This window comes from Phyllobates terribilis, unplaced genomic scaffold (assembly GCF_046119375.1).
Source record: "Phyllobates terribilis strain yellow unplaced genomic scaffold, ASM4611937v1 Scaffold_11__3_contigs__length_659146591, whole genome shotgun sequence".
NCBI classification, from domain to species: Eukaryota; Metazoa; Chordata; class Amphibia; order Anura; family Dendrobatidae; genus Phyllobates; species Phyllobates terribilis.
The window spans coordinates 591,543,338-591,569,353 of record NW_027362771.1 but is presented as its reverse complement, the minus strand read 5'-3'; the positions used below and the strand labels follow the sequence as shown (position 1 = coordinate 591,569,353).

Sequence of the window (26,016 nt, the reverse complement as noted above, 5' to 3'; positions counted from 1 at the left end):
ACATCGCTGACTTCAAAGACGTGCATTGCACCCTACATAACTATATGAAGTCTGGTCAGCAGCCACTCCTGAAGACCGGGAACAAGAAGAAGACCGAAGAGGACAGATTGGAGAAGCCTAAGTATGGGGAGCACAGAGGAGAGGGTTGTAGTTTATTTTTGTTTTCAATCTCATCCTTATAGATATGATTTCCACTGAATTTACTCCATGCAAATCGAATATTCCTGATAGAATTAAGGAAATCAGCCCAAATACAAGCTTTGGGCAGATTCACTCAGCTCTAGAACAGGACCATGAATGACTGAACCAGATGCCTTTTACACAGGTCTGTATAGTACTGGTTCTCCTGCTAGAGTACAGAGTCTTAAGAGTTATGCTCCTTAGGAAAAAAAAGTGTGAAAATTAGTGTGTTTTCCAAAAGTAAGGAAACTATCTCCCTAGAGCCACCTATGGGTATATTCCCAAAAATTGAGCCTCTTAGACCCCAATGAATATTCTATAACATCGCTGCCTACCTTCTAAGTAAATTTTGTAAAGCCTGTGGGGTTTTTTTATAGCTGAGGGACTTGTAGGCCTCCATAAGTATCAGGGCCTATGTGTATCTGCTACCTCTGAGTCCACTTTAGCTACACCCCTGCACCGATTATTCCCAACTCTTCTTTTTCACCTTTTTCTTTCCAGGTCTATCAAACTTGTGCATTATTCGCATAGTTATGTCCTTGTAAGTTCTATGCATATTTTGATTAGACCAAAACTAAAAGACTCCTACAGTTAAGTGAGAATGTCCACATGACAGCCCTCAAACATACAAAGGGTAACATACTCTATCTGAAAATGTTCAAAAAAGAATCATCATAATCTGGATCTTTCAATGAGTTGCATGCTAGAAAATGTAGAATGCTCACCAGGTTTTATCTCATTGGTGATGAATTCACATTGATTCCCATAGAAGAGGTCTTTACAGATGCAATATCTGCCATTATAATGGCCACCATAGCCACATAGGTCATCTAGATGAAGGGGCAATGAGAAAGAAGTAGATATAAATGAGTAGATGACATGGGAAATGATCATAGTTTTTGTCATGGACCTTGAAAGGAGCCCAAATTAGATGTGACTCACCTGTGTTGGTAGTAGGATCCTGAGTATACTTGGTCTGGAGTTGTCCCGTTGTTTTTGGTTTTGACTGTCCAGTGACTCTTGATGTGTACAGTTTAGTGTACAGCTGAACTGTTGATCCAGAAGAAGTAGAAGTAGCCATAGTCAGTGAGATAGTATTTCCGTCAGGGGATCTTGTAGATGTACTGGAGTCAGTAGCACTTTCATTAGTCGGGAATGATCCAATCAAGTCTGTTGAAGATCCAGGAGTATTTTTAGTAGTAAGCAAAACATTAGGACCAGATGTAAAGGTGGAAGTAGCATTTCCATCAGAGCTCTCAGATATAATGGGGTCAGTTGTAGGTCCATCAGTCCTCTTTGATGTAAAGGAACCAGTTGCAGGCCCGTGAGTGATAGTAAATGTAGTGGTGGCAGTAGTATCTCCATCTTTAATATCAGATGTAATTGGATCAGTTGTATGGCCATGAGTCCTCTCCGATGTAATGGGGTTAGTTGTTTTTCCATGTGTCCTCTCAGATGTAATGAGGTTAGTGGTATGTCTATGAGTTCTCTCGGATGTAATAGGTCTATCAGTATATCCATCAGTACCCTTAGATGTAATGGAGTCAGTTGTAAGTCCATCAGCACTATTAGATGAAATGTCGCCTGTCATATGTCCAACAGTCATTTCAGAAGAAATAGATTCAGTTGTTTGTCCATTAGTCTTTTCAGGGGTAATTGCATCCGTGGTACGTTTATCCGTCTTATCAGACGTAACAGGGTCAGTTTTATGTTTAGCAGTCATTTCAGAAGTAAATGGTTCAGTTCTACGTCCTTGAGTCCACTCAGATGTAATGGAGTCAGTTGTATGTCCATCAGTGTTTTCAGATAAAATGGTATCAGTTGTAGGTCTATGAGTTGTCTTTGATGTAATGGGATCAGTTGTAGCTCTAGCAATTCTCTCAGATGTAATGTGATCAGTTGTAGGTCCATGAGTCTTCTCAGTTGTAATGAGGTCAGTTGTAGGTCTATGAGTTGTCTCCGATGTAATGGGATCAGTTGTAGCTCTAGCAATTCTCTCAGATGTAATGTGATCAGTTTTAGGTCCATGAGTCTTCTCAGATGAAATAAAGCTAGTTGTATGCCCTTGAGTTTTCTCAGATTTAATGGGGCCAGTTGTAGGTCTATGAGTCCTCTCAAGTGTAATGGTGTCAGTTGTAGGTCCATGAGTCCTCTCAGATGTAAAGGGGTCAGTTTTTGTTCCAGAAATCCTCTCAGATGTAATTGAATCATTTGTAGGTCCATCAGTCTGCTCAAATGTGATGGGTTCAGTTGTGAATCCATGAGTCATGTCAGATATAATGGGGTCAGTTTTATGTGCATGAGTATTCTCAGATGAAATGGGGCCAGTTGAAGGTCCATCAGTACTCTCATATGTAATGGGATCATTAGTAGTAATTAGTTCAGTTGTAAGTCCATGAGTCTTCTCGGATGTAAGGGGGCAAGTTGTAGATCCACAATTCTTCTCAAATGTAATAGAGGCTGTTGTAGGTTCATGAGTCCTGTCAGATATAATCGGGTCAATTGTAGATGTATGAGCCCTCTCAGATGTAAAGGGATCAATTGTAGGTCCATGAGTCCTCTGAGATATACTGTGATTAGTTGTAGGTTCAGATATATCGTGGACAGTTGTATGTCCTTGAGTCTTCTCAGATCTAATGAAGCCAGTTGTAGGTCTATGAGTCCTTTCAGATGTAAATGTTTCAGGTTTGGTTACATGAACCTTCTCAGATGTAATGGGATCTGTTGTAGGTCCATCAGGACTTTCAGATCTAATAGGATCAGTAGCAGGTTCACGAGTCTTGTTAGATGTCCTGGACCTAGTTGTCGATCCATGATTCATGTCAAATGTGGTTTGGTCAGCTGTAGGTCCATGAGTCCTCTTAGATGTTATAAGGTCAGTTGTATATCTATATGTCTTTTCAACGTCAGTAGTATATTTGTTAGTAGTGTGTGATGTGATAATGCTAGGATCATATTTGTTAGTATTACTTGATGTTGTAAAATGAGTCGTATAATTAGAGGTAGTGCCTGATGTTATTGAGTCCACAGATCTGCTAGTACTGTCAGGTATGTTGGAGTCAGTATTAGAGCTGGTTGTACTGACAGTTATGATGGCATCAGTAGTAGAACTGGTAGTAGTAAAGTCAGAAATAAAGGTGTTAGTAGTAGATTTGATAGTACTCTCAGGGATGATGGAGTCAGTAGAAGATCTGGTAGCAATGGTAGAGTCAATGGTAAATCTGGTTGTACTGTTAGAAATGATGGAGCTACTAGTAGAGCTAGTAGAAGTGTCAGATACCGTGGAGTCAGTTGTAGATCTGGTAGCAATATCAGAGATCATGGAGTTAGTAGCAGATCTGGTAGAAGTGTCAGATATGATGGAATCAGTTGAAGATCTGGTTGTACCATAAGATATTGAGGAGTCAGTAGTAGATCTGGTAGGACTCTTAGATATCATGTTGTCATTAGTAGGTCTGGTAGTGCTGAAATATGTGTTGTCAGGAGCAAAACTGGTAGCAATGTCAGAACTTATGGCATCGGTAGAAGATCGGGTAGCAATGTCAGATTGGGTGATGTCAGTAGTGAATCTAGTAGTGCTATCAGAAATTATGGATTCTGTAATGAATTTAATAGTACTACCAGAAATGTTGGAGTCAGTAGAATATCGGGTAGCAGTGTCAGATATAATGGAGTCAGTAGTAAAACTGATAGCACTGTCAGAAATTATAGAGTCAGTAGTAGATCTGGTAGCAGTGTCAGAATGCATGATCTCAGAGGTAGATCTGATAGTGTTGGCAAAAGTGATGGAGTCTGTAGTAGAGCTGGATGTATTGTTAGATATGGTGGAGTCAGTAGTAGATCTAGCAGTAATATCAGAGATGATGGAGTTAGTAGAATATCTGGTAGCAGTGTCAGTTACGATGGAGTCGGCAGTAGAATTGGTAATACTATCAGATGAGATAGTGTCTGAGGAAGATCTGGTAGGATTCGTAGTTCTGAAAGAGTCAGTATTAAATGAATGAGATATGATGGTGCTAGAAGCAGATGTGTCAGATTCAATACAGTGAGTGGTAGATGATGTAGTAATAACAGAGAATGGTGAAGCTATATCAGATGTAGTAGAGTCAGTGGAGTATGGTGTAGTAATATCAGATGTAGTAAAGTCAGTGGAGTATGATGTAGTAATATCAGATGCAGTAGAGTCAGTAGAGTATGGTGTAGTAATATCAGATGTAGTAGAGTCAGTGGAGTATGGTGTAGTAATATCAGATGTAGTAGAGTCAGTGGAGTATGGTGTAGTAATATCAGATGTAGTAGAGTCAGTGGAGTATGGTGTAGTAATATCAGATGTAGTAGAGTCAGTAGAGTATGGTGTAGTAATATCAGATGTAGTAGAGTCAGTGGAGTATGGTGTAGTAATATCAGATGTAGTAGAGTCAGTGGAGTATGGTGTAGTAATATCAGATGTAGTAGAGTCAGTGGAGTATGGTGTAGTAATAGCAGATGCAGTAGAGTCAGTGGAGTATGATGTAGTAATATCAGATGCAGTAGAGTCAGTAGAGTATGGTGTAGTAATATCAGATGTAGTAGAGTCAGTGGAGTATGGTGTAGTAATATCAGATGTAGTAGAGTCAGTGGAGTATGGTGTAGTAATATCAGATGTAGTAGAGTCAGTGGAGTATGGTGTAGTAATATCAGATGTAGTAGAGTCAGTGGAGTATGGTGTAGTAATATCAGATGTAGTAGAGTCAGTAGAGTATGGTGTAGTAATATCAGATGTAGTAGAGTCAGTAGAGTATGGTGCAGTAATATGAGATGTAGTAGATTCAGTGGAGTATGGTGTAGTAATATCAGATGTAGTAGAGTCAGTAGAGTATGGTGTAGTATTATCAGATGTAGTAGAGTCAGTGGAGTATGGTGTAGTAATATCAGATGTAGTAGAGTCAGTAGAGTATGGTGTAGTATTATCAGATGTAGTAGATTCAGTGGAGTATGGTGTAGTAATATCAGATGTAGTAGAGTCAGTAGAGTATGGTGTAGTAATATCAGATGTATTGGAGTCAGTGGAGTATAGTGTAGTAATATCAGATGTAGTAGATTCAGTGGAGTATAGTGTAGTAATATCAGATGCAGTAGAGTCAGTGGAGTATGGTGTAGTAACATCAGATGTAGTAGAGTCAGTGGAGTATGGTGTAGTAATATCAGATGTAGTAGAGTCAGTGGAGTATGGTGTAGTAACATCAGATGTAGTAGAGTCAGTGGAGTATGGTGTAGTAATATCAGATGCAGTAGAGTCAGTAGAGTATGGTGTAGTAATATCAGATGTAGTAGAGTCAGTAGAGTATGGTGTAGTATTATCAGATGTAGTAGAGTCAGTGGAGTATGGTGTAGTAATATCAGATGTAGTAGAGTCAGTAGAGTATGGTGTAGTAATATTAGATGTAGTAGAGTCAGTGGAGTATGGTGTAGTATTATCAGATGTAGTAGAGTCAGTGGAGTATGGTGTAGTAAAATCAGATGTAGTAGAGTCAGTGGAGTATGGTGTAGTATCATCAGATGTAGTAGAGTCAGTGGAGTATGGTGTAGTATCATCAGATGTAGTAGAGTCAGTGGAGTATGATGTAGTAATATCAGATGTAGTAGAGTCAGTGGAGTATGGTGTAGTAACATCAGATGTAGTAGAGTCAGTGGAGAATGGTGTAGTAATAGCAGATGTAGTAGAGTCAGTGGAGTATGGTGTAGTAATATCAGATGTAGTAGAGTCAGTAGAGTATGATGTAGTAATATCAGATGTAGTAGAGTCAGTGGAGTATGGTGTAGTAATATCAGATGTAGTGGAGTCAGTGGAGTATGGTGTAGTAATATCAGATGTAGTAAAGTCAGTGGAGTATGGTGTAGTAATATCAGATGTAGTAGAGTCAGTGGAGTATGGTGTAGTAACATCAGATGTAGTAGAGTCAGTGGAGTATGGTGTAGTAATATCAGATGTAGTAGAGTCAGTGGAGTATGGTGTAGTAATATCAGATGTAGTAGAGTCAGTGGAGTATGGTGTAGTAATATCAGATGTAGTAGAGTCAGTAGAGTATGGTGTAGTAATATCAGATGTAGTAGAGACAGTGGAGTATGGTGTAGAAATATCAGACGTAGTAGAGTCAGTAGAGTATGGTGTAGTATCATCAGATGTAGTAGAGGCAGTGGAGTATGGTGTAGTAATATCAAATGTAGTAGAGTCAGTGGAGTATGGTGTAGTAATATCAGATGCAGTAGAGTCAGTGGAGTATGATGTAGTAATATCAGATGTAGTAGAGTCAGTGGAGTATGGTGTAGTAATATCAGATGTAGTAGAGTCAGTGGAGTATGGTGTAGTAATATCAGATGTAGTAGAGTCAGTAGAGTATGGTGTAGTATCATCAGATGTAGTAGAGTCAATGGAGTATGGTGTAGTAATATCAGATGTAGTAGAGTCAGTGGAGTATGGTGTAGTAATATCAGATGTAGTAGAGTCAGTGGAGTATGGTGTAGTAATATCAGATGTAGTAGAGTCAGTGGAGTATGGTGTAGTAATATCAGATGTAGTAAAGTCAGTGGAGTATGGTGTAGTAATATCAGATGTAGTAGAGTCAGTGGAGTATGGTGTAGTAACATCAGATGTAGTAGAGTCAGTGGAGTATGGTGTAGTAATATCAGATGTAGTAGAGTCAGTGGAGTATGGTGTAGTAATATCAGATGTAGTAGAGTCAGTGGAGTATGGTGTAGTAACATCAGATGTAGTAGAGTCAGTAGAGTATGGTGTAGTAATATCAGATGAAGTAGAGTCAGTGGAGTATGGTGTAGTAATATCAGATGTAGTAGAGTCAGTGGAGTATGATGTAGTAATATCAGATGTAGTAGAGTCAGTGGAGTATGGTGTAGTAATATCAGATGTAGTAGAGTCAGTGGAGTATGGTGTAGTATCATCAGATGTAGTAGAGTCAGTAGAGTATGATGTAGTAATATCAGATGTAGTAGAGTCAGTGGAGTATGGTGTAGTAATATCAGATGTAGTAGAGTCAGTGGAGAATGGTGTAGTAATATCAGATGTAGTAGAGTCAGTGGAGTATGGTGTAGTAATATCAGATGCAGTAGAGTCAGTGGAGTATGGTGTAGTATCATCAGATGTAGTAGAGTCAGTAGAGTATGATGTAGTAATATCAGATGTAGTAGAGTCAGTGGAGTATGGTGTAGTTATATCAGATGTAGTAGAGTCAGTGGAGTATGGTGTAGTAATCTCAGATGTAGTAGAGTCAGTGGAGTATGGTGTAGTAATATCAGATGTAGTAGAGTCAGTGGAGTATGGTGTAGTAATCTCAGATGTAGTAGAGTCAGTAGAGTATGGTGTAGTAATATCAGATGTAGTAGAGTCAGTGGAGTATGGTGTAGTAATATCAGATGTAGTAGAGTCAGTGGAGTATGGTGTAGTAATATCAGATGTAGTAGAGTCAGTGAAGTATGGTGTAGTAATATCAGATGTAGTAGAGTCAGTGAAGTATGGTGTAGTATCATCAGATGTAGTAGAGTCAGTGGAGTATAGTGTAGTAATATCAGATGTAGTATAGTCAGTGGAGTATGGTGTAGTAATATCAGATGTAGTAGAGTCAGTGGAGTATGGTGTAGTAATATCAGATGTAGTAGAGTCAGTGAAGTATGGTGTAGTAATATCAGATGTAGTAGAGTCAGTGGAGTATGGTGTAGTAATATCAGATGCAGTAGAGTCAGTGGAGTATGGTGTAGTATCATCAGATGTAGTAGAGTCAGTGGAGTATGGTGTAGTATCATCAGATGTAGTAAAGTCAGTGGAGTATGATGTAGTAACATCAGATGTAGTAGAGTCAGTAGAGTATGGTGTAGTAACATCAGATGTAGCAGAGTCAGTAGAGTATGGTGTAGTAATATCAGATGTAGTAGAGTCAGTGGAGTATGGTGTAGTAAAATCAGATGTAGTAGAGTTAGTGGAGTATGGTGTAGTAATATCAGATGTAGTAGAGTCATTGGAGTATGATGTAGTAATATCAGATGTAGTAGAGTCAGTAGAGTATGGTGTAGTAATATCAGATGTAGTAGAGTCAGTAGAGTATCGTGTAGTAATATCAGATGTAGTGGAGTCAGTGGAGTATGGTGTAGTAATATCAGATGTAGTAGAGTCAGTGGAGTATGATGTAGTAATATCAGATGTAGTAGAGTCAGTGGAGTATGGTGTAGTAATATCAGATGTAGTAGAGTCAGTGGAGTATGGTGTAGTAATATCAGATGTAGTAGAGTCAGTGGAGTATGGTGTAGTAATATCAGATGTAGTAGAGTCAGTGGAGTATGGTGTAGTAACATCAGATGTAGTAGAGTCAGTGGAGTGTGGTGTAGTAATATCAGATGAAGTAGAGTCAGTGGAGTATGGTGTAGTAATATCAGATGTAGTAGAGTCAGTGGAGTATGGTGTAGTAATATCAGATGTAGTAGAGTCAGTAGAGTATGGTGTAGTAATATCAGATGTAGTGGAGTCAGTGGAGTATGGTGTAGTAATATCAGATGAAGTAGAGTCAGTGGAGTATGGTGTAGTATCATCAGATGTAGTAGAGTCAGTGGAGTATGGTGTAGTAATATCAGATGTAGTAGAGTCAGTGGAGTATGGTGTAGTAATATCAGATGTAGTAGAGTCAGTAGAGTATGGTGTAGTAATATCAGATGTAGTGGAGTCAGTGGAGTATGGTGTAGTAATATCAGATGTAGTAGAGTCAGTGGAGTATGGTGTAGTAATATCAGATGTAGTAGAGTCAGTGGAGTATGGTGTAGTAATATCAGATGTAGTAGAGTCAGTAGAGTATGGTGTAGTAATATCAGATGTAGTGGAGTCAGTGGAGTATGGTGTAGTAATATCAGATGTAGTAGAGTCAGTGGAGTATGGTGTAGTAATATCAGATGTAGTAGAGTCAGTAGAGTATGGTGTAGTAATATCAGATGTAGTAGAGTCAGTGGAGTATGGTGTAGTAATATCAGATGTAGTAGAGTCAGTGGAGTATGGTGTAGTAATATCAGATGTAGTAGAGTCAGTAGAGTATGGTGTAGTAATATCAGATGTAGTGGAGTCAGTGGAGTATGGTGTAGTAATATTAGATGAAGTAGAGTCAGTGGAGTATGGTGTAGTAATATCAGATGTAGTAGAGTCAGTGGAGTATGGTGTAGTAATATCAGATGTAGTAGAGTCAGTAGAGTATGGTGTAGTAATCTCAGATGTAGTGGAGTCAGTGGAGTATGGTGTAGTAATATCAGATGTAGTAGAGTCAGTAGAGTATGGTGTAGTAATATCAGATGTAGTGGAGTCAGTGGAGTATGGTGTAGTAATATCAGATGTAGTAGAGTCAGTAGAGTATGGTGTAGTAATATCAGATGTAGTAGAGTCAGTGGAGTATGGTGTAGTAATATCAGATGTAGTAGAGTCAGTGGAGTATGGTGTAGTAATATCAGATGTAGTAGAGTCAGTGGAGTATGGTGTAGTATTATCAGATGTAGTAGAGTCAGTGGAGTATGGTGTAGTAACATCAGATGTAGTAGAGTCAGTGGAGTATGGTGTAGTAATATCAGATGAAGTAGAGTCAGTGGAGTATGGTGTAGTAATATCAGATGTAGTAGAGTCAGTAGAGTATGGTGTAGTAATATCAGATGTAGTAGAGTCAGTAGAGTATGGTGTAGTAATATCAGATGTAGTAGAGTCAGTGGAGTATGGTGTAGTAATATCAGATGTAGTAGAGTCAGTGGAGTATGGTGTAGTAATATCAGATGTAGTAGAGTCAGTGGAGTATAGTGTAGTAATATCAGATGTAGTAGAGTCAGTGGAGTATGGTGTAGTAATATCAGATGTAGTAGAGTCAGTGGAGTATGGTGTAGTAATATCAGATGTAGAAGAGTCAGTAGAGTATGGTGTAGTAATATCAGATGTAGTAGAGTCAGTGGAGTATGGTGTAGTAACATCAGATGTAGTAGAGTCAGTGGAGTATGGTGTAGTAATATCAGATGTAGTAGAGTCAGTGGAGTATGGTGTAGTAATATCAGATGTAGTAGAGTCAGTGGAGTATGGTGTAGTAATATCAGATGTAGTAGAGTCAGTAGAGTATGGTGTAGTAATATCAGATGTAGTGGAGTCAGTGGAGTATGGTGTAGTAATATCAGATGTAGTAGAGTCAGTGGAGTATGGTGTAGTAATATCAGATGTAGTAGAGTCAGTGGAGTATGGTGTAGTAATATCAGATGTAGTAGGGTCAGTGGAGTATGGTGTAGTAATATCAGATGTAGTAGAGTCAGTGGAGTATGGTGTAGTAATATCAGATGTAGTAGAGTCAGTGGAGTATGGTGTAGTAATATCAGATGTAGTAGAGTCAGTGGAGTATGGTGTAGTAATATCAGATGTAGTAGAGTCAGTGGAGTATGGTGTAGTAATATCAGATGTAGTAGAGTCAGTGGAGTATGGTGTAGTAATATCAGATGTAGTAGAGTCAGTGGAGTATGGTGTAGTAACATCAGATGTAGTAGAGTCAGTGGAGTATGGTGTAGTAATATCAGATGAAGTAGAGTCAGTGGAGTATGGTGTAGTAATATCAGATGTAGTAGAGTCAGTAGAGTATGGTGTAGTAATATCAGATGTATTAGAGTCAGAAGAGTATGGTGTAGTAATATCAGATGTAGTAGAGTCAGTGGAGTATGGTGTAGTAATATCAGATGTAGTAGAGTCAGTGGAGTATGGTGTAGTAATATCAGATGTAGTAGAGTCAGTGGAGTATAGTGTAGTAATATCAGATGTAGTAGAGTCAGTGGAGTATGGTGTAGTAATATCAGATGTAGTAGAGTCAGTGGAGTATGGTGTAGTAATATCAGATATAGAAGAGTCAGTAGAGTATGGTGTAGTAATATCAGATGTAGTGGAGTCAGTGGAGTATGGTGTAGTAATATCAGATGTAGTAGAGTCAGTAGAGTATGGTGTAGTAATATCAGATGTAGTGGAGTCAGTGGAGTATGGTGTAGTAATATCAGATGTAGTAGAGTCAGTGGAGTATGGTGTAGTAATATCAGATGTAGTAGAGTCAGTAGAGTATGGTGTAGTAATATCAGATGTAGTGGAGTCAGTGGAGTATGGTGTAGTAATATCAGATGTAGTAGAGTCAGTGGAGTATGGTGTAGTAATATCAGATGTAGTAGAGTCAGTGGAGTATGGTGTAGTAATATCAGATGTAGTAGGGTCAGTGGAGTATGGTGTAGTAATATCAGATGTAGTAGAGTCAGTGGAGTATGGTGTAGTAATATCAGATGTAGTAGAGTCAGTGGAGTATGGTGTAGTAATATCAGATGTAGTAGAGTCAGTGGAGTATGGTGTAGTAATATCAGATGTAGTAGAGTCAGTGGAGTATGGTGTAGTAATATCAGATGTAGTAGAGTCAGTAGAGTATGGTGTAGTAATATCAGATGTAGTAGAGTCAGTAGAGTATGGTGTAGTAATATCAGATGTAGTAGAGTCAGTGGAGTATGGTGTAGTAATATCAGATGTAGTAGAGTCAGTAGAGTATGGTGTAGTAATATCAGATGTAGTAGAGTCAGTGGAGTATGGTGTAGTAATATCAGATGTAGTAGAGTCAGTGGAGTATGGTGTAGTAATATCAGATGTAGTAGAGTCAGTGGAGTATGGTGTAGTAATATCAGATGTAGTAGAGTCAGTAGAGTATGGTGTAGTAATATCAGATGTAGTAGAGTCAGTGGAGTATGGTGTAGTAATATCAGATGTAGTAGAGTCAGTAGAGTATGGTGTAGTAATATCAGATGTAGTAGAGTCAGTGGAGTATGGTGTAGTAATATCAGATGTAGTAGAGTCAGTGGAGTATGGTGTAGTAATATCAGATGTAGTAGAGTCAGTAGAGTATGGTGTAGTAATATCAGATGTAGTAGAGTCAGTGGAGTATGGTGTAGTAATATCAGATGTAGTAGAGTCAGTAGAGTATGGTGTAGTAATATCAGATGTAGTAGAGTCAGTGGAGTATGGTGTAGTAATATCAGATGTAGTAGAGTCAGTGGAGTATGGTGTAGTAATATCAGATGTAGTAGAGTCAGTAGAGTATGGTGTAGTAATATCAGATGTAGTAGAGTCAGTGGAGTATGGTGTAGTAATATCAGATGTAGTAGAGTCAGTGTAGTATGGTGTAGTAATATCAGATGTAGTAGAGTCAGTGGAGTATGGTGTAGTAATATCAGATGTAGTAGAGTCAGTGGAGTATGGTGTAGTAATATCAGATGTAGTAGAGTCAGTGGAGTATGGTGTAGTAATATCAGATGTAGTAGAGTCAGTGGAGTATGGTGTAGTAATATCAGATGTAGTAGAGTCAGTAGAGTATGGTGTAGTAATATCAGATGTAGTAGAGTCAGTGGAGTATGGTGTAGTAATATCAGATGTAGTAGAGTCAGTAGAGTATGGTGTAGTAATATCAGATGTAGTAGAGTCAGTGGAGTATGGTGTAGTAATATCAGATGTAGTAGAGTCAGTGGAGTATGGTGTAGTAATATCAGATGTAGTAGAGTCAGTGGAGTATGGTGTAGTAATATCAGATGTAGTAGAGTCAGTAGAGTATGGTGTAGTAATATCAGATGTAGTAGAGTCAGTGGAGTATGGTGTAGTAATATCAGATGTAGTAGAGTCAGTAGAGTATGGTGTAGTAATATCAGATGTAGTAGAGTCAGTGGAGTATGATGAAGTAATATCAGATGTAGTAGAGTCAGTGGAGTATGGTGTAGTAATATCAGATGTAGTAGAGTCAGTGAAGTATGGTATAGTAATATCAGATGTAGTAGAGTCAGTAGAGTATGGTGTAGTAATATCAGATGTAGTAGAGTCAGTGGAGTATGGTGTAGTAATATCAGATGTAGTAGAGTCAGTGAAGTATGGTATAGTAATATCAGATGTAGTAGAGTCAGTGGAGTATGATGTAGTAATATCAGATGTAGTAGAGTCAGTGGAGTATGGTGTAGTAATATCAGATGTAGTAGAGTCAGTGAAGTATGGTATAGTAATATCAGATGTAGTAGAGTCAGTGGAGTATGGTGTAGTAATATCAGATGTAGTAGAGTCAGTAGAGTATGGTGTAGTAATATCAGATGTAGTAGAGTCAGTGGAGTATGGTGTAGTAATATCAGATATAGTAGAGTCAGTGGAGTATGGTGTAGTAATATCAGATGTAGTAGAGTCAGTGTAGTATGGTGTAGTAATATCAGATGTAGTAGAGTCAGTAGAGTATGGTGTAGTAATATCAGATGTAGTAGAGTCAGTGGAGTATGATGTAGTAATATCAGATGTAGTGGAGTCAGTGGAGTATGATGTAGTAATATCAGATGTAGTAGAGTCAGTGGAGTATGGTGTAGTAATATCAGATGTAGTAGAGTCAGTGGAGTATGGTGTAGTAATATCAGATGTAGTAGAGTCAGTGGAGTATGGTGTAGTATCATCAGATGTAGTAGAGTCAGTGGAGTATGATGTAGTAACATCAGATGTAGTAGAGTCAGTAGAGTATGGTGTAGTAACATCAGATGTAGTAGAGTCAGTAGAGTATGGTGTAGTAATATCAGATGTAGTAGAGTCAGTGGAGTATGGTGTAGTATCATCAGATGTAGTAGAGTCATTGGAGTATGGTGTAGTAATATCAGATGTAGTAGAGTCAGTGGAGTATGGTGTAGTAATATCAGATGTAGTAGAGTCAGTGGAGTATGATGTAGTAATATCAGATGTAGTAGAGTCAGTGGAGTATGATGTAGTAATATCAGATGTAGTAGAGTCAGTAGAGTATGGTGTAGTAATATCAGATGTAGTAGAGTCAGTAGAGTATGGTGTAGTAATATCAGATGTAGTGGAGTCAGTGGAGTATGGTGTAGTAATATCAGATGTAGTAGAGTCAGTAGAGTATGGTGTAGTAATATCAGATGTAGTAGAGTCAGTGGAGTATGGTGTAGTAATATCAGATGTAGTAGAGTCAGTGGAGTATGGTGTAGTAACATCAGATGTAGTAGAGTCAGTGTAGTATGGTGTAGTAATATCAGATGTAGTAGAGTCAGTGGAGTATGGTGTAGTAATATCAGATGTAGTAGAGTCAGTGGAGTATGGTGTAGTAATATCAGATGTAGTAGAGTCAGTGGAGTATGGTGTAGTAACATCAGATGTAGTAGAGTCAGTGTAGTATGGTGTAGTAATATCAGATGTAGTAGAGTCAGTGGAGTATGGTGTAGTAATATCAGATGTAGTGGAGTCAGTGGAGTATGGTGTAGTAATATCAGATGTAGTAGAGTCAGTGGAGTATGGTGTAGTAATATCAGATGTAGTAGAGTCAGTGGAGTATGGTGTAGTAATATCAGATGTAGTAGAGTCAGTGGAGTATGGTGTAGTAATATCAGATGTAGTAGAGTCAGTGGAGTATGGTGTAGTAATATCAGATGTAGTAGAGTCAGTAGAGTATGGTGTAGTAATATCAGATGTAGTAGAGTCAGTGGAGTATGGTGTAGTAATATCAGATGTAGTGGAGTCAATGGAGTATGGTGTAGTAATATCTGATGTAGTAGAGTCAGTGGAGTATGGTGTAGTAATATCAGATGTAGTAGAGTCAGTGGAGTATGGTGTAGTAATGTCAGATGTAGTAGAGTCAGTAGAGTATGGTGTAGTAATATCAGATGTAGTGGAGTCAGTGGAGTATGGTGTAGTAATATCAGATGTAGTAGAGTCAGTGGAGTATGGTGTAGTAATATCAGATGTAGTAGAGTCAGTGGAGTATGGTGTAGTAATATCAGATGTAGTAGAGTCAGTGGAGTATGGTGTAGTAATATCAGATGTAGTAGAGTCAGTGGAGTATGGTGTAGTAATATCAGATGTAGTAGAGTCAGTGGAGTATGGTGTAGTAATATCAGATGTAGTGGAGTCAATGGAGTAAGGTGTAGTAATATCTGATGTAGTAGAGTCAGTGGAGTATGGTGTAGTAATATCAGATGTAGTAGAGTCAGTGGAGTATGGTGTAGTAATATCAGATGTGGTAGAGTCAGTAGAGTATGGTGTAGTAATATCAGATGTAGTAGAGTCAGTGGAGTATGGTGTAGTAATATCAGATGTAGTAGAGTCAGTGGAGTATGGTGTAGTAATATCAGATGTAGTAGAGTCAGTAGAGTATGGTGTAGTAATATCAGATGTAGTAGAGTCAGTGGAGTATGGTGTAGTAATATCAGATGTAGTAGAGTCAGTAGAGTATGGTGTAGTAATATCAGATGTAGTAGAGTCAGTGGAGTATGATGTAGTAATATCAGATGTAGTAGAGTCAGTGGAGTATGGTGTAGTAATATCAGATGTAGTAGAGTCAGTGAAGTATGGTGTAGTAATATCAGATGTAATAGAGTCAGTAGAGTATGGTGTAGTAATATCAGATGTAGTAGAGTCAGTGGAGTATGGTGTAGTATCATCAGATGTAGTAGAGTCAGTGGAGTATGGTGTAGTAATATCAGATGTAGTAGAGTCAGTGGAGTATGGTGTAGTAATATCAGATGTAGTAGAGTCAGTGGAGTATGGTGTAGTAATATCAGATGTAGTAGAGTCAGTGGAGTATGGTGTAGTAACATCAGATGTAGTAGAGTCAGTGGAGTATGGTGTAGTAATATCAGATGTAGTAGAGTCAGTGGAGTATGGTGTAGTAATATCAGATGTAGTAGAGTCAGTGGAGTATGGTGTAGTAATATCAGATGCAGTAGAGTCAGTGGAGTATGGTGTAGTATCATCAGATGTAGTAGAGTCATTGGAGTATGGTGTAGTAATATCAGATGTAGTAGAGTTAGTGGAGTATGGTGTAGTAATATCAGATGTAGTAGAGTCAGTGGAGTATGGTGTAGTAATATCAGATGTAGTAGAGTCAGTGGAGTATGATGTAGTAATATCAGATGTAGTAGAGTCAGTAGAGTACGGTGTAGTAATATCAGATGTAGTAGAGTCAGTGGAGTATGGTGTAGTAATATCAGATGTAGTAGAGTCAGTGGAGTATGGTGTAGTAATATCAGATGTAGTGGAGTCAGTGGAGTATGGTGTAGTAATATCAGATGTAGTAGAGTCAGTAGAGTATGGTGTAGTAATATCAGATGTAGTAGAGTCAGTGGAGTATGGTGTAGTAATATCAGATGTAGTAGAGTCAGTGGAGTATGGTGTAGTAACATCAGATGTAGTAGAGTCAGTGTAGTATGGTGTAGTAATATCAGATGTAGTAGAGTCAGTGGAGTATGGTGTAGTAATATCAGATGTAGTAGAGTCAGTGGAGTATGGTGTAGTAATATCAGATGTAGTAGAGTCAGTGGAGTATGGTGTAGTATCATCAGATGTAGTAGAGTCAGTGGAGTATGGTGTAGTAATATCAGATGTAGTAGAGTCAGTGGAGTATGGTGTAGTAATATCAGATGTAGTAGAGTCAGTGGAGTATGGTGTAGTAATATCAGATGCAGTAGAGTCAGTGGAGTATGGTGTAGTATCATCAGATGTAGTAGAGTCAGTGGAGTAGGATGTAGTAACATCAGATGTAGTAGAGTCAGTAGAGTATGGTGTAGTAACATCAGATGTAGTAGAGTCAGTAGAGTATGGTGTAGTAATATCAGATGTAGTAGAGTCAGTGGAGTATGGTGTAGTATCATCAGATGTAGTAGAGTCATTGGAGTATGGTGTAGTAATATCAGATGTAGTAGAGTTAGTGGAGTATGGTGTAGTAATATCAGATGTAGTAGAGTCAGTGGAGTATGGTGTAGTAATATCAGATGTAGTAGAGTCAGTGGAGTATGGTGTAGTATCATCAGATGTAGTAGAATCAGTGGAGTATGATGTAGTAACATCAGATGTAGTAGAGTCAGTAGAGTATGGTGTAGTAACATCAGATGTAGTAGAGTCAGTAGAGTATGATGTAGTAATATCAGATGTAGTAGAGTCAGTGGAGTATGATGTAGTAATATCAGATGTAGTAGAGTCAGTAGAGTATGGTGTAGTAATATCAGATGTAGTGGAGTCAGTGGAGTATGGTGTAGTAATATCAGATGTAGTAGAGTCAGTAGAGTATGGTGTAGTAATATCAGATGTAGTAGAGTCAGTGGAGTATGGTGTAGTAATATCAGATGTAGTAGAGTCAGTGGAGTATGGTGTAGTAATATCAGATGTAGTAGAGTCAGTGGAGTATGGTGTAGTAACATCAGATGTAGTAGAGTCAGTGTAGTATGGTGTAGTAATATCAGATGTAGTAGAGTCAGTGGAGTATGGTGTAGTAATATCAGATGTAGTAGAGTCAGTGGAGTATGGTGTAGTAATATCAGATGTAGTAGAGTCAGTGGAGGATGGTGTAGTATCATCAGATGTAGTAGAGTCAGTGGAGTATGGTGTAGTAATATCAGATGTAGTAGAGTCAGTGGAGTATGCTGTAGTAATATCAGATGTAGTAGAGTCAGTGGAGTATGGTGTAGTAATATCAGATGCAGTAGAGTCAGTGGAGTATGGTGTAGTATCATCAGATGTAGTAGAGTCAGTGGAGTAGGATGTAGTAACATCAGATGTAGTAGAGTCAGTAGAGTATGGTGTAGTAACATCAGATGTAGTAGAGTCAGTAGAGTATGGTGTAGTAATATCAGATGTAGTAGAGTCAGTGGAGTATGGTGTAGTATCATCAGATGTAGTAGAGTCATTGGAGTATGGTGTAGTAATATCAGATGTAGTAGAGTTAGTGGAGTATGGTGTAGTAATATCAGATGTAGTAGAGTCAGTGGAGTATGGTGTAGTAATATCAGATGTAGTAGAGTCAGTGGAGTATGGTGTAGTATCATCAGATGTAGTAGAATCAGTGGAGTATGATGTAGTAACATCAGATGTAGTAGAGTCAGTAGAGTATGGTGTAGTAACATCAGATGTAGTAGAGTCAGTAGAGTATGATGTAGTAATATCAGATGTAGTAGAGTCAGTGGAGTATGATGTAGTAATATCAGATGTAGTAGAGTCAGTAGAGTATGGTGTAGTAATATCAGATGTAGTAGAGTCAGTAGAGTATGGTGTAGTAATATCAGATGTAGTGGAGTCAGTGGAGTATGGTGTAGTAATATCAGATGTAGTAGAGTCAGTAGAGTATGGTGTAGTAATATCAGATGTAGTAGAGTCAGTGGAGTATGGTGTAGTAATATCAGATGTAGTAGAGTCAGTGGAGTATGGTGTAGTAATATCAGATGTAGTAGAGTCAGTGGAGTATGGTGTAGTAATATCAGATGTAGTAGAGTCAGTGGAGTATGGTGTAGTAACATCAGATGTAGTAGAGTCAGTGTAGTATGGTGTAGTAATATCAGATGTAGTAGAGTCAGTGGAGTATGGTGTAGTAATATCAGATGTAGTAGAGTCAGTGGAGTATGGTGTAGTAATGTCAGATGTAGTAGAGTCAGTAGAGTATGGTGTAGTAATATCAGATGTAGTGGAGTCAGTGGAGTATGGTGTAGTAATATCAGATGTAGTAGAGTCAGTGGAGTATGGTGTAGTAATATCAGATGTAGTAGAGTCAGTGGAGTATGGTGTAGTAATATCAGATGTAGTAGAGTCAGTGGAGTATGGTGTAGTAATATCAGATGTAGTAGAGTCAGTGGAGTATGGTGTAGTAATATCAGATGTAGTAGAGTCAGTGGAGTATGGTGTAGTAATATCAGATGTAGTAGAGTCAGTGGAGTATGGTGTAGTAATATCAGATGTAGTAGAGTCAGTGGAGTATGGTGTAGTAATATCAGATGCAGTAGAGTCAGTGGAGTATGGTGTAGTAATATCAGATGTAGTAGAGTCAGTGGAGTATGGTGTAGTAATATCAGATGTAGTAGAGTCAGTGGAGTATGATGTAGTAATATCAGATGTAGTAGAGTCAGTGGAGTATGGTGTAGTAATATCAGATGTAGTAGAGTCAGTGAAGTATGGTGTAGTAATATCAGATGTAGTAGAGTCAGTAGAGTATGGTGTAGTAATATCAGATGTAGTAGAGTCAGTGTAGTATGGTGTAGTAATATCAGATGTAGTAGAGTCAGTGGAGTATGGTGTAGTAATATCAGATGTAGTGGAGTCAGTGGAGTATGGTGTAGTAATATCAGATGTAGTAGAGTCAGTGGAGTATGGTGTAGTAATATCAGATGTAGTAGAGTCAGTGGAGTATGGTGTAGTAATATCAGATGTAGTAGAGTCAGTGGAGTATGGTGTAGTAATATCAGATGTAGTAGAGTCAGTGGAGTATGGTGTAGTAATATCAGATGTAGTAGAGTCAGTAGAGTATGGTGTAGTAATATCAGATGTAGTAGAGTCAGTGGAGTATGGTGTAGTAATATCAGATGTAGTAGAGTCAGTAGAGTATGGTGTAGTAATATCAGATGTAGTGGAGTCAGTGGAGTATAGTGTAGTAATATCAGATGTAGTAGAGTCAGTGGAGTATGATGTAGTAATATCAGATGTAGTAGAGTCAGTGGAGTATGGTGTAGTAATATCAGATGTAGTAGAGTCAGTGGAGTATGGTGTAGTATCATCAGATGTAGTAGAGTCAGTGGAGTATGGTGTAGTAATATCAGATGTAGTGGAGTCAGTGGAGTATGGTGTAGTAATATCTGATGTGGTAGAGTCAGTGGAGTATGGTGTAGTAATATCAGATGTAGTAGAGTCAGTGGAGTATGGTGTAGTAATATCAGATGTAGTAGAGTCAGTAGAGTATGGTGTAGTAATATCAGATGTAGTAGAGTCAGTGGAGTATGGTGTAGTAATATCAGATGTAGTAGAGTCAGTGGAGTATGGTGTAGTAATATCAGATGTAGTAGAGTCAGTGGAGTATGGTGTAGTAATATCAGATGTAGTAGAGTCAGTAGAGTATGGTGTAGTAATATCAGATGTAGTAGAGTCAGTGGAGTATGGTGTAGTAATATCAGATGTAGTAGAGTCAGTAGAGTATGGTGTAGTAATATCAGATGTAGTAGAGTCAGTGGAGTATGATGTAGTAATATCAGATGTAGTAGAGTCAGTGGAGTATGGTGTAGTAATATCAGATGTAGTAGAGTCAGTGAAGTATGGTGTAGTAATATCAGATGTAGTAGAGTCAGTAGAGTATGGTGTAGTAATATCAGATGTAGTAGAGTCAGTGTAGTATGGTGTAGTAACATCAGATGTAGTAGAGTCAGTGGAGTATGGTGTAGTAATATCAGATGTAGTGGAGTCAGTGGAGTATGGTGTAGTAATATCAGATGTAGTAGAGTCAGTAGAGTATGGTGTAGTAATATCAGATGTAGTGGAGTCAGTGTAGTATGGTGTAGTAATATCAGATGTAGTAGAGTCAGTGGAGTATGGTGTAGTAATATCAGATGTAGTGGAGTCAGTGGAGTATGGTGTAGTAATATCAGATGTAGTAGAGTCAGTGGAGTATGGTGTAGTAATATCAGATGTAGTAGAGTCAGTGGAGTATGGTGTAGTAATATCAGATGTAGTAGAGTCAGTGGAGTATGGTGTATTAATATCAGATGTAGTAGAGTCAGTAGAGTATGGTGTAGTAATATCAGATGTAGTAGAGTCAGTGGAGTATGGTGTAGTAATATCAGATGTAGTAGAGTCAGTAGAGTATGGTGTAGTAATATCAGATGTAGTAGAGTCAGTGGAGTATGGTGTAGTAATATCAGATGTAGTAGAGTCAGTAGAGTATGGTGTAGTAATATCAGATGTAGTGGAGTCAGTGGAGTATAGTGTAGTAATATCAGATGTAGTAGAGTCAGTGGAGTATGATGTAGTAATATCAGATGTAGTAGAGTCAGTGGAGTATGGTGTAGTAATATCAGATGTAGTAGAGTCAGTGGAGTATGGTGTAGTATCATCAGATGTAGTAGAGTCAGTGGAGTATGGTGTAGTATTATCAGATGCAGTAGAGTCAGTGGAGTATGGTGTAGTATCATCAGATGTAGTAGAGTCAGTGGAGTATGGTGTAGTAATATCAGATGTAGTAGAGTCAGTGGAGTATGGTGTAGTAATATCAGATGTAGTAGAGTCAGTGGAGTATGATGTAGTAATATCAGATGTAGTAGAGTCAGTGGAGTATGGTGTAGTAATATCAGATGTAGTAGAGTCAGTGGAGTATGGTATAGTAATATCAGATGTAGTAGAATCAGTGGAGTATGGTGTAGTAATATACGATGTAGTATAGTCAGTTGAGTATGGTGTAGTATTATCAGATGCAGTAGAGTCAGTGGAGTATGGTGTAGTAATATCAGATGTAGTAGAGTCAGTAGAGTATGGTGTAGTAATCTCAGATGTAGTAGAGTCAGTGGAGTATGGTGTAGTAATATCCGATGTAGTATAGTCAGTGGAGTATGGTGTAGTATTATCAGATGCAGTAGAGTCAGTGGAGTATGGTGTAGTAATATCCGATGTAGTATAGTCAGTGGAGTATGGTGTAGTATTATCAGATGCAGTAGAGTCAGTGGAGTATGGTGTAGTAATATCAGATGTAGTAGAGTCAGTGGAGTATGGTGTAGTAACATCAGATGTAGTAGAGTCAGTGGAGTATAGTGTAGTAATATCAGATGTAGTAGAGTCAGTGGAGTATGGTGTAGTATCATCAGATGTAGTAGAGTCAGTGGAGTATGGTGTAGTATTATCAGATGTAGTAGAGTCAGTGGAGTATGGTGTAGTATCATCAGATGTAGTAGAGTCAGTAGAGTATGGTGTAGTAATATCAGATGTAGTAGAGTCAGTGGAGTATGGTGTAGTATTATCAGATGTAGTAGAGTCAGTGGAGTATGGTGTAGTAACATCAGATGTAGTAGAGTCAGTGGAGTATGGTGTAGTATCATCAGATGTAGTAGAGTCAGTGGAGTATGGTGTAGTATTATCAGATGTAGTAGAGTCAGTGGAGTATGGTGTAGTATTATCAGATGTAGTAGAGTCAGTGGAGTATGGTGTAGTATCATCAGATGTAGAAGAGTCAGTGGAGAATGGTGTAGTAATATCAGATGTAGTAGAGTCAGTGGAGTATGGTGTAGTAATATCAGATGTAGTAGAGTCAGTGGAGTATGGTGTAGTAATATCAGATGTAGTAGAGTCAGTGGAGTATGGTGTAGTAATATCAGATGTAGTAGAGTCAGTGGAGTATGGTGTAGTAATATCAGATGTAGTAGAGTCAGTAGAGTATGGTGTAGTAATATCAGATGTAGTAGAGTCAGTGGAGTATGGTGTAGTAATATCAGATGTAGTAGAGTCAGTGGAGTATGGTGTAGTAATATCAGATGTAGTAGAGTCAGTGGAGTATGGTGTAGTAATATCAGATGTAGTAGAGTCAGTGGAGTATGATGTAGTAATATCAGATGTAGTAGAGTCAGTGGAGTATGATGTAGTATCATCAGATGTAGTAGAGTCAGTGGAGTATGGTGTAGTAATATCAGATGTAGTAGAGTCAGTGGAGTATGATGTAGTAATATCAGATGTAGTAGAGTCAGTGGAGTATGGTGTAGTATTATCAGATGCAGTAGAGTCAGTGGAGTATGGTGTAGTATCATCAGATGTAGTAGAGTCAGTGGAGTATGATGTAGTAATATCAGATGTAGTAGAGTCAGTAGAGTATGGTGTAGTATTATCAGATGTAGTAGAGTCAGTGGAGTATGGTGTAGTATCATCAGATGTAGTAGAGTCAGTAGAGTATGGTGTAGTAATATCAGATGTAGTAGAGTCAGTGGAGTATGGTGTAGTATCATCAGATGTAGTAGAGTCAGTAGAGTATGGTGTAGTAATATCAGATGTAGTAGAGTCAGTGGAGTATGGTTTAGTATCATCAGATGTAGTAGAGTCAGTGGAGTATGATGTAGTAATATCAGATGTAGTAGAGTCAGTGGAGTATGGTGTAGTAATATCAGATGTAGTAGAGTCAGTGGAGTATGGTGTAGTATTATCAGATGCAGTAGAGTCAGTAGAGTTTGGTGTAGTAATATCAGATGTAGTAGAGTCAGTGGAGTATGATGTAGTAATATCAGATGTAGTAGAGTCAGTGGAGTATGGTGTAGTATCATCAGATGTAGTAGAGTCAGTGGAGTATGGTGTAGTAATATCAGATGTAGTAGAGTCAGTAGAGTATGGTGTAGTAATATCAGATGTAGTAGAGTCAGTGGAGTATGGTGTAGTATTATCAGATGTAGTAGAGTCAGTAGAGTATGATGTAGCAATATCAGATGTAGTAGAGTCAGTGGAGTATGGTGTAGTATCATCAGATGTAGTAGAGTCAGTGGAGTATGGTGTAGTAATATCAGATGTAGTAGAGTCAGTGGAGTATGATGTAGTAATATCAGATGTAGTAGAGTCAGTGGAGTATGGTGTAGTATCATCAGATGTAGTAGAGTCAGTGGAGTATGGTGTAGTATCATCAGATGTAGTAGAGTCAATGGAGTATGGTGTAGTATTATCAGATGTAGTAGAGTCAGTGGAGTATGGTGTAGTATCATCAGATGTAGTAGAGTCAGTGGAGTATGGTGTAGTATTATCAGATGTAGTAGAGTCAGTGGAGTATGGTGTAGTAATATCAGATGTAGTAGAGTCAGTGGAGTATGTTGTAGTAATATCAGATATAGAAGAGTCAGTAGAGTATGGTGTAGTATTATCAGATGTAGTAGAGTCAGTGGAGTATGGTGTAGTAATATCAGATGTAGTAGAGTCAGTGGAGTATGGTGTAGTAATATCAGATGTAGTAGAGTCAGTGGAGTATGGTGTAGTATTATCAGATGTAGTAGAGTCAGTGGAGTATGGTGTAGTATCATCAGATGTAGTAGAGTCAGTTGAGTATGGTGTAGTAATATCAGATGTAGTAGAGTCAGTGTAGTATGGTGTAGTAATATCAGATGTAGTAGAGTCAGTGGAGTATGGTGTAGTATCATCAGATGTAGTAGAGTCAGTGGAGTATGGTGTAGTAATATCAGATGTAGTAGAGTCAGTAGAGTATGGTGCAGTAATATCAGATGTAGTGGAGTCAGTGGAGTATGGTGTAGTAATATCAGATGTAGTAGAGTCAGTGGAGTATGGTGTAGTAATATCAGATGTAGTAGAGTCAGTGGAGTATGGTGTAGTAATATCAGATGTAGTAGAGTCAGTGGAGTATGGTGTAGTAATATCAGATATAGAAGAGTCAGTAGAGTATGGTGTAGTAATATCAGATGTAGTGGAGTCAGTGGAGTATGGTGTAGTAATATCAGATGTAGTAGAGTCAGTGGAGTATGGTGTAGTAATATCAGATGTAGTAAAGTCAGTGGTGTATGGTGAAGTAATATCAGATGTAGTAGAGTCAGTGGAGTATGGTGTAGTAACATCAGATGTAGTAGAGTCAGTGGAGTATGGTGTAGTAATATCAGATGTAGTAGAGTCAGTGGAGCATGGTGTAGTAATATCAGATGTAGTAGAGTCAGTGGAGTATGGTGTAGTAATATCAGATGTAGTAGAGTCAGTGGAGTATGGTGTAGTAATATCAGATGTAGTAGAGTCAGTGGAGTATGGTGTAGTAATATCAGATGTAGTAGAGTCAGTGGAGTATGTTGTAGTAATATCAGATGTAGTAGAGTCAGTGGAGGATGGTGTAGTAATATCAGATGTAGTAGAGTCAGTGGAGTATGGTGTAGTAATATCAGATGTAGTAGAGTCAGTAGAGTATGGTGTAGTAATATCAGATGTAGTAGAGTCAGTAGAGTATGGTATAGTAATATCAGATGTAGTGGAGTCAGTGGAGTATGATGTAGTAATATCCGATGTAGTAGAGTCAGTGGAGTATGGTGTAGTAATATCAGATGTAGTAGAGTCAGTGGAGTATGGTGTAGTAATATCAGATCTAGTAGAGTCAGTAGAGTATGGTGTAGTAATATCAGATGTAGTGGAGTCAGTGGAGTATGATGTAGTAATATCCGATGTAGTAGAGTCAGTGGAGTATGGTGTAGTAATATCAGATGTAGTAGAGTCAGTGGAGTATGGTGTAGTAATATCAGATGTAGTAGAGTCAGTAGAGTATGGTGTAGTAATATCAGATGTAGTAGAGTCAGTGGAGTATGGTGTAGTAATATCAGATGTAGTAGAGTCAGTGGAGTATGGTGTAGTATCATCAGATGTAGTAGAGTCAGTGGAGTATGGTGCAGTAATATCAGATGTAGTAGAGACAGTCGAGTATGGTGTAGTAATATCAGATGTAGTAGAGTCAGTAGAATATGGTGTAGTAATATCAGATGTAGTAGAGTCAGTAGAGAATGGTGTAGTAATATCAGATGTAGTAGAGTCAGTGGAGTATGGTGTAGTAATATCAGATGTAGTAGAGTCAGTGGAGTATGGTGTAGTAATATCAGATGTAGTAGAGTCAGTGGAGTATGGTGTAGTAATATCAGATGTAGTAGAGTCAGTGGAGTATGGTGTAGTAATATCAGATGTAGTAGAGTCAGTGGAGTATGGTGTAGTAATATCAGATGTAGTAGAGTCAGTGGAGTATGGTGTAGTATTATCAGATGTAGTAGAGTCAGTGGAGTATGGTGTAGTAATATCAGATGTAGTAGAGTCAGTGGAGTATGGTGTAGTAATATCAGATGTAGTAGAGTCAGTGGAGTATGGTGTAGTATTATCAGATGTAGTAGAGTCAGTGGAGTATGCTGTAGTATCATCAGATGTAGTAGAGTCAGTTGAGTATGGTGTAGTAATATCAGATGTAGTAGAGTCAGTGTAGTATGGTGTAGTAATATCAGATGTAGTAGAGTCAGTGGAGTATGGTGTAGTATCATCAGATGTAGTAGAGTCAGTGG

At 38.4% G+C, this 26,016-nt stretch overlaps 1 protein-coding gene across 1 annotated transcript in view; it reads right to left on the bottom strand.

Annotated features, from left to right (window-relative positions):
- LOC141165381 (uncharacterized) overlaps positions 1-4,721 on the bottom strand; it is a 95,681-nt gene extending 90,960 nt beyond the window's left edge. The window contains exons 1-2 of the mRNA XM_073650974.1: positions 1,123-4,721; positions 906-1,010 (exon numbers count right to left, since the gene is read on the bottom strand). Of these exons, the coding sequence (XP_073507075.1) occupies positions 906-1,010; positions 1,123-3,928 (2,911 nt within the window). The 5' untranslated portion in view covers positions 3,929-4,721. The remainder of the gene's footprint in view (positions 1-905; positions 1,011-1,122) is intronic.
- Positions 4,722-26,016: the final 21,295 nt, after the last annotated feature.